Here is a 9149-nt window from a genome sequence, read left to right as displayed (position 1 = left end):
GAAGGGCTACGTATAGGTCTGAAGTTGTTGAGTGTGCCCTGCTTGACGGCAGTTGAATATGCATACATACCTATCTTTTGCACGGGACGTGGGTGGCACTGTGGCTTAAACCACAGAGCCTAGGACTTGCCAATCAGAAGGTTGGCGGTTCGAATCCCCGCGACGAGGTGAGCTCCCGTTGCTCTGTCCCTGCTCCTGCCAACCTAGCAGTTCGAAAGCACGTCAGAATGCAAGTAGATAAATAGGTACTGCTCCGGCGGGAAGGTAAACGGCGTTTCCGTGCGCTGCTCTGGTTTGCCAGAAGCGGCTTAGTCATGCTGGCCACATGACCCGGAAGCTGTACGCCGGCTCCCTCGGCCAGTAAAGCAAGATGAGCACCGCAACCCCAGAGTCGGCCACGACTGGACCTAATGGTCAGGGGTCCCTTTACCTTATCTTTTGCACCTTTTTTCTTTCTTACTTACTTCAACCATTCCTAGTACTTTAACAGAGCCTGTGCAACTCAATGGTGGTCACAGTAAGTTAACACATGAAATAACTCCCATCTGTTTGAAGGGCCCATGGGGTTTGGAGGCAATTGATCGCCCTCGCAAGGAGAGGGCACTGTTCCTTCCTGCATCACAGTAAAGCACCATGCTTAGAAAACCCCTCCTGGGAAATCTGGCAGTAACAGGAGGAATCTGGAAATCTTTTGAGCACCTTCGGAATCAGGCACAGGGCAGGAATTTGGCTAAACCCGGGTGACAACAGCAACTGATATGGCTTTAAACGTGGTGCTGGTCTGAGTGACATGGCTCCCACAGGAATATATCGCTCCCGAGAGACTGGGCACCATAAAAGGGTGGGGAACACGATTTGATACCTTGTGCAAGGAAACCAGATTCAGATAACCCGAATACAGCACCTTTTGGCAAACAGCACATCCAACCCCCCCCATTGTAATTCCAGCATTCCTTATAGGAAGCATCCATGTTCGAGCCCGAATCAGGGAAAGGAACAACCCAGAGCAGTTGCTCCACAGTAAAATTGGAGAACATTGGGGAAAGGTTGGGGAGGACAGAGTAAAGGCTCCTTGCAGGCAGTGCCCCCCCTAGAGGGTAAAGAATCTGGCCACGCACAGCAGGCAGGCAGGCAAATATGAAAGGTGCCAGGATTCGGCACTCGAGGTCCACGCCCGATAGTTGTAGCTGCCCTCGCCGGTGCTGTTGCCAGACTGTGCCTCTGCGTATTCCAGGCCGCCCTCGCCAGCGGACCTCATCCTGCCGGCAGCCACGGCCGAGGCTGCTCCTGCAGCCGCGCCACCTGCCGCCGCTGCAGCCGCCACCCGTAGTCCTGAGCTGTAGCGGGTTGAAGATTTTGACCGACGCGTACTGCCACGGGCGCTACCCCTGGCTGCCCCTCGGGCGCCGCCACGCCCTCCTTTGCAACTGATGCCTTCGAAGAAGACGGCAAGCAGCAGAATGAGAGTCCAGCAGATGGCCGTGCTCCATTTCATCCTCGCAGGAAAGTGGGTCAGGCCTGTAGTGAAATGGAAACGGGCGCATCAGCAGCAATGTTTGAAAAACAGGACACCCAAAGCGGCATGTTTGAATGTGAGGATGTTGCCCTGCCTGAGTCTCGGGTAAATTAATGCTAGAGCCACGTTACAGTGGTACCTCGGGTTACATACACTTCGGGTTACATACACTTCAGGTTACAGACTCTGCTAACCCAGAAATAGTGCTTGAGGTTAAGAGCTTCGCTTCAGGATAAGAACAGAAATTGTGCTCCAGCGGCGCGGCGGCAGCAGGAGGCCCCATTAGCTAAAGTGGTGCTTCAGGTTAAGAACAGTTTCAGGTTAAGAACAGACCTCCGGAACAAATTAAGTACTTAACCCGAGGTACCACTGTACAGTGGTACCTCAGGTTACATACGCTTCAGGTTACAGACTCCGCTAACCCAGAAATAGTGCTTCAGATTAAGAACTTTGCTTCAGGATGAGAACAGAAATTGTGCTCCAGTGGCGCGCGGCAGCAGGAGGCCCCATTAACTAAAGTGGTGTTTCAGGTTAAGAACAGTTTCAGGTTAAAAACAGACCTCCTGAACGAATTAAGTACTTAACCTGAGGTACCACTGTATTTACTTACTGCATTTCTCTGTCACCCAAGAGCCAACGTCCTCTGTCCATAGCACAAAATATTAGCTAAAACTGCAAAATTTAAGTGTGCACAAAATTAAACCTGAAATCTGAAACAGGTTAACTAAAACAGCCATGACATGAAAGCAAAGCTAGACAGGACAGTAGCGCAAAGGGTCTGAAAAACACTTAAGGCATGTTAAAGACTAAAATGTCTGCCGAGATAAGATGCTTGGCGATGGAGGCAAGGCGATATAGGTGCCAGGCGAAGCTTTGCATCTCTTGCAACCCCTTGCCTCACCACCTCCTGCAGCAGCACTCAAGAGGGGAAAGGCAGCAGGATGTAAACGTGGGCAACCTGATAAAATACACAGCCATCGCTGTGCTAGTACCACTGGTTACCTAAGAAACACGGTCCCTTTGTGCTTAGCCAAAGCAAGAGCGAGCCTGGGCTTCTCTGCGCCACGGAACGTGCGCCTAGGGCGCAATTGCTCGGGGCGGTGTTGGCACACCAGGATCACGCCGGGAAGGCGGCAGGGGCCAAGGCAATGCCCGCGGCCAGGAGAATGAGAGGTGGGGTGGGGGGCAAGGGGGAGAGGGAACCCCAGGGTCAGCGGGCGCCCCTTCACGCGCCCCCGGCAAGGGGGAGGCCGCCGTAGCCTCCTCGCCCTGCATGCAAGGATGCCCTTACTGCCGCCCCACCGGCCGCCAGGGGTGCCAACTTGTAGAAAATATTGGAGGGGGTAGGTAAGCCCCACCCCACATCACTGATCGCACGACGGGGCGCACCCAAGCCATTGGATGGGCAATGCCCATTTTTTGCGGCAGGCCCTCCAAATATTTTATGGGGGGCAGCGAAGGGACCTCGGCCCCAGTACGTGCTGCAGCCCCCCAGCCCCACTTATCAGCCCCACTCCCGAGCCCCAACGCCACCCTCCTTCCCCCCACCCCGCTTTGCCGCATCCATGGCAGGGCCAAAGCGCGGCAGGCGTCCGCGCAAGGGTCAGGGGGCGCTTCTCCCTCCTCGGCTGGCTCCGCTTACCGCGCGCCCCTGGCAAGCGGATCCTCCGGATCCCGCGCCGCCCCGCGCGCCTTGCCTGCAGGCAGCACCAGCGGGCGGCGGGGAGGTGAGGATCTGCCGGCTGCCGCGATAGGTAGGGGGTCCCTCCGCCGTCCGGTGGCCCCACGGGGGGAGGCGAACCCGATTCGCACGATGCCTGCAGCCCGCGGGGGAGCGGATGGACCGGTGCTAGCTGGCGTGCGCGCTCTCTCTGTCTCTCTCTCTCGGCGCGCGCCTCCCGCCGTGCCCACGTTCCCAGTGCACGCGTCGCCGCCCCCGCATCTTGTGGCTGGGGGAGGGGGGTCACCAACACTGCAGCAACGCCACCGTTTAAAGCAGAAACGCGTCTCCAGTGAGAGCGATGGTAGTGATCAGTTGCAATCACAGAACTGCAGAGTGGGAAGGGGTCCCCAGAGTCATCTAGTCGAGCCTCCTGCAATGCGGGTATCTTTTGTCCAAAGCGGCGCTCGAACCCACGACCCTCAGATGAAGAGTCTCATGCTCTACGGACTGGGCCACCAAATCTTGTAGCATAATTAAAATGCAAGGTGAATTTCTGAAGATGCATTCATTCATTCAACAGTGTTGATGGTGTAACAATGGATTTACTGAATGGTTTAGTTCATGCAAAAATATGCAGGGATGTGCGGTCTGCAATAGGGACGCGGGTGGCGCTGTGGGTTAAACCAGAGCCTAGGACTTGCTGATCGGCGGTTCGAATTCCCGCGACGGGGTGAGCTCCCGTTGCTCAGTCCCTGCTCCTGCCAACCTAGCAGTTCGAAAGCACGTCAAAGTGCAAGTAGATAAATAGGTACCACTCCGGAGGGAAGGTAAACAGCGTTTCCGTGCGCTGCTCTGCTTCGCCACAAGCAGCTTAGTCCTGCTGGCCACATGACCCAGAAGCTGTACGCCGGCTCCCTCGGCCAATAAAACGAGATGAGCACCGCAACCCCAGAGTCGGCCACGACTGGACCTAATAGTCAGGGGTCCCTTTACCTTTACCTTATGGTCTGCAAAATGAACCAGGGAAAGAGAAGAAGGGAAGCCATTGATTTAAGGTTGTCTAAATGAACATCTTGAAATGTAAATTAGAAAAAAATTAATAAAAACTGTATTTTTAAAAAAATGCAAGTTGAGAGCATGGGCGTAGCCACAATTTATGTTTTTTTTTTTTTAGGCGGGGCAGGTTTCATGTTAGGCAGGCAGAACCTCAATTAGTTTAGTATTATTACTGATTTACTTGAATTAGGGTGGGGGGACAGATGCCCCCTGCTATGCCCATGGGAAAGAATGGTCAGGTGGGGAGGCGATATCCTTCCTGCAGTGCGGTGCTCCCACTGCTCCCATCACCCTCTGAAAACAATTTTTGCGGCGGTAGTGGACCAATGGGAATTTCAGGTCCTGGTTTAATGGTCTTAACTGGGCGAGGCATGGCAAGGGGGAAAACCGAGAATAAAATATAAAATATTGGCAAAAAATTCTAAATCTAAATCAAATAAGTGTTGGAAATGTAAAAAGAAGGTTCTTTTTATCATATGTAGTTGTCTTGTAGAAAGGTTAAATCTTCTTGGGAAATGATATCTAATGAATTGAAAAGGATGTTTAAAATAATGTTTGTAAAAAAAAAAAAACACAACCAAAAGCTTTTCTTTTGGGAATTATAGGGACAGAATTATACCTAAACTGTATAGCAACTTATTCAGCGGCAAGAATGTTACTCACACCAAAATGGAAAGAAGCAGGAGTCCCAGCAAAGGAAGAATGGATACAAAAACTTATGGAATATGCAGAAATGGCAAAACTTACCGGAAGAATAAGAAATCAAGGCAACAAATGTTTAATGAAAGAATGGAAATGGTTTATTGATTATTTACAGATAAATTGTGAGCAGATAAGATCATAAAAAAGAAACAAAAATTAAAAAATTAGAGTGTATACTGTTTCACGGTGGTGCTTGTTTTAACTCACTCAAATCATGGCACCATCATGGGGTCTATATCTGCAGCCGTCGTGCTTAAGACATTTACTTGGGAATAAGCACCACTTCCTGAAAACAAACATAAGATATTAGAACGGATATTAGTCTTGTTAGCAGGGGCTGGGAGCTGGAATCCAAAAACAGGAGGTCTGGATCAGGGGGTCAGCAAACTTTTCCAGCAGGGGGCTGGTCCACTGTCCCTCAGACCTTGTGGGGGGCAAGACTATAATTTTTTGGGGTGGGTGGGTGGATGAATGAATTCCTATGCTCCACAAATACCCCAGAGATGCATTTTAAATAAAAGCACACATTCCGCTCATGTGAAAACACACTGATTCCCGGATCATCCGCGGGCCAGACTGAGAAGGCGATTGGGCCGGATCCGGCCCCTGGGCCTTAGTTTGCCTATCCATGCTTTTTAAAAAAATGTTTAGGGGTACTCTTATTTTGACTCAAGAAAATCACCATTTTATAGTTCAAATCAGGAAAATAAATACAGTAAATGGACAAAAGTACAAAGATTCACAAAAATTTTAGGGGTATGCGTACCCCCAGAAAAAAGCAGTGTGTGTGTGTGTGTGTAATAATAATTATTATTGTTATTTTATAAAATTTTAGATATGTGTGTGTGTGTGTCATACCGTTAAGCCTGCTCGGCTCAGTATTCTACCCAGATGAGATCCCTGCTTGGCAGGGGGTTGGACTGGATGACCCGGAGGGGTCCCATTCCAACTCCACGAATCTATTGAAAACGCAGAATGAGGGCAGAGGGAGAGAAAGAGAGAGATCATTGGTGGAAAGGGAGAGGAGAAGCCAAGCTCCGCCCCTTGCCCCTCCCCTCCCCCCCCGGTCTCCAGGGAGCGCCTCCCTCCCTCCCTCCGCCCACGACGCCGGCGGCCTCTCGGCCTGCCCTCAAGTCTCGCGAGAGCCGGCGCTGTCTCGGCTGTGAGGCGAGCGGCGGGAGTTGGGGGCGGCGCAGGCCGCGCGGAGGGAGGATGGAGAGGCCGCCGTCCCTCCGCGGGGGTCCGCCCGGCAGCGCCGCCTGCGAGCCCTGGGAGATGCGGGAGCGGCTCGGCACCGGCGGCTTCGGCAACGTCTCGCTCTACCAGCACCGGGTGGGTTCGCGGGGGCGGGCTGGGGGGGGGGGCGGGAGCCGCCTCAGGAGGAGGGCGGGGGGGGGTGAACGCGAAGCAACTCGGCCCTTTCGTGGCCTTCGGAACTCCCCGCCTCTTGATAGCAAGGCGCGCAGGCGGCTTCCCTGCGCTGTGGCAGTGCCGGGTTTACGGATGTATAAGCTAAACAAGCTATAGCTTAGGGCCCCACTCTCTTGGGGTGTACATTTCCAAAATATTAGATACAAAACTAATAAAACCTACATAAAGCAACAGTGTTTTGTGTTGTGTAGGCTCCTATTTGTTATGTGCAAATGGCTTGAGATACCTATTAGGTCCGTAAATTGCCATATAGCATATATTCAACACGGAAAAACAGTGATGACAGTTTGTTGTTGACAAAGGGCAGCTGGAAATATAAAGGGCCCCATTACCTTCAGTAGCTTAGGGCCTCATCAAACCTAAATCTGGCCCTGCGCTGTGGTCTTCTATTATTATTATTGTGGTGGTGGTCTTGTTGTTGTCGTCTTCTGTTGTTGTTTGTTTATTAAATTTATATACCATCCAATACTTGGAGGTCTCAGAGCGGTTCACAGAACTATATATATATATATATATATACACATATATAAAACTATATATATATATGTGTGTGTGTGTGTGTGTGTATATATATATATATATATATATATATATATATATATATATATATGCAGGTTTTGGTGTCTTCGGGTGTCTTCCCGTGTAAGAGTTGGGGTGTCTAGGCGACGTTTCGACGAGGTCTCACTCGTCATCTTCAGGCTGGTGCTTTCGGCTTCTTGTTACTGGAACAGAGCAGGATCTCAGTGTTTGAGTTCCTATAAATACTGTTGAGGGGGTGTGGTGTATAGCCTCCAACGTTCTGGGCAGAGAGGAAGTTCCCAGGTTAGTGTGCCTTTTCTTCTTTTGTTCCTTAATTACTTGAGGGATATCTTGAGTGATTTCTTGAGTGATATTCTGAGTACCACTTAGGTGGGTCATTAGGTGTGGATTAGTTGCTAAAGCTTTCGTGTCTTGACCTCTTGAGCTTGTGAAGAGTTTTTTTGAGAAGATGGCTGTACTGCACTTAGTTGTGCTCTGGCTTGGCTTCGTGTATAGGGGCGAGCTGTGGTTTTGTGCCCTGTGCCAGCCAGATCTGTGTAGGGATTGCAGGGGGGTGCAGCATCCGGAGGTGCCACTATGGTTTGGCTACTGGATGGTGTCTGTAATTTATCTGTGGAGAGGGTCTGGGTTTGGGTCTGGTGTGGTTGATTGGTGATGGCGTTCTGTGTGCCTCTGGTTCTGGTGTCGGTTTTTGTGGGGAGGGCTAATTTCCAGATGTCTGGCAGGCGGGACGTGTCGTCACGCTTGTTCATGTTGTGAGGGTGTTTCTCTATCTCGATGGCTTCCATGATTATTCTCTTGTGGTGATGTTCCATGTTAAAGAGCAATTTGGAATCTGCAAAATTAATTTCGTGTCCTGTTTCTTTCATGTGTTGGAAAAGAGAGGAAGTTTTTTCTTCTTTTTTGACGGCATTCTTGTGTTCTGCGATATGTGCATTTATTCGTCTGTTTGTTTGTCCAATGTACGTGGCTGGGCAGACTTTGCAGGGTATTTCATAGACCCCTTGGTTTTCCAACTGGATTTTATCTTTGGGGTTTCTGAGGATATTGGCTATTTTTTGGTTGGTGCAAAAGGCTGTTTTGATATTGTGTTTATGGAGGATTTTGCTAATTTTATCTGTAGTGCCCTTGATATAAGGAAGGAGGGCCATGCCATTGTTTTCTTCTGTGTCTTGGTTTTTGGGGGGTGTTTCTTTTTGGATTAGCTTCGTAACCCTGTTTTGCTGGTATCCATTGGCGATTAACACATTAGAGAGATTCTGTAACTCAGTTGTCAAGTGGTCTTTGTCAGCCAGGCGTTTGGTTCTGGAGATGAGAGTCTTGGCTACGGAGTTTATTTGTGCAGGGTGGTGGTGTGATTGTGCATGTAAGTAGCGGTTGGTGTGTGTTTTTTTCCGGTAGATAGTGTGTCCTAGTGAGCCATCAGGTTTTTTGTAGATTAGGACGTCAAGGAAGGGAAGTTGGTTGTTGGCTTCTATTTCCATAGTGAATTGTATTTTGGGGTGTAGGCTGTTGAGATGTGTGAGGAAGCTATCTAGTTTTTCTTTCCCGTGTGGCCAAATTACAAAGGTGTCGTCAACATATCTGAGCCAAAGTTTGGGTTTGTGTTCTGACTTGTCTAAAGCATTGGTTTCAAAGTGTTCCATGTACAAATTTGCGATGACCGGTGAGAGGGGTGATCCCATAGGTGCTCCTTCTATCTCCTTCATTAATGAAGCCTTGACAGCCATTCAAAACAAATACAATCCCCCCGAATACATCCTGGACCTGACCAACCACTGCCTAACCAACACGTACTTCATCCACAATGGACAAAGATACAAACAGATAGAAGGAGCACCTATGGGATCACCCCTCTCACCGGTCATCGCAAATTTGTACATGGAACACTTTGAAACGCACAGCAGGCAGACTGAAACCAAAGTGTTCCATGTACAAATTTGCGATGACCGGTGAGAGGAGGATTGCAACCCAATAACCTGCCCCCAGTATGCCTATAGATATATAGTATTCTTATTTGTTTGTTTGTTTATTCAGAAAAGAGAAGGGAAGGGGGGCATAATAGTAAGTAAATAGAAAAAGGGGGTGAAGGAGGGTATGGAGAAGTAGATACTGAAAAGAAAAGAAAAAAACCCCAAAATGCCCAGTTGAGAAAACAAGGTGTCTGCTTTCAAAGAAGCCAGCCGACACCCCCAAGCCAATGCAAGAGGTTTTAAGTTTACCCCTGGCACTTCAGCTAAA

The 9149-nt window shown here is 49.8% G+C and overlaps 1 protein-coding gene across 1 annotated transcript in view; it reads left to right on the top strand.

Moving 5' to 3' along the window:
• The first annotated feature begins 6073 nt into the window (after positions 1–6073).
• CHUK (component of inhibitor of nuclear factor kappa B kinase complex) overlaps positions 6074–9149 on the top strand; it is a 32142-nt gene continuing 29066 nt past the window's right edge. The window contains exon 1 of the mRNA XM_083505459.1: positions 6074–6269. Within this exon, the coding sequence (XP_083361585.1) occupies positions 6150–6269 (120 nt within the window). The 5' untranslated portion in view covers positions 6074–6149. The remainder of the gene's footprint in view (positions 6270–9149) is intronic.

This window comes from Podarcis liolepis (genome assembly GCF_965112155.1).
Source record: "Podarcis liolepis genome assembly, chromosome: 5".
Classification (NCBI taxonomy): Eukaryota; Metazoa; Chordata; class Lepidosauria; order Squamata; family Lacertidae; genus Podarcis; species Podarcis liolepis.
This window is presented reverse-complemented; position numbering and strand designations above follow the sequence as displayed.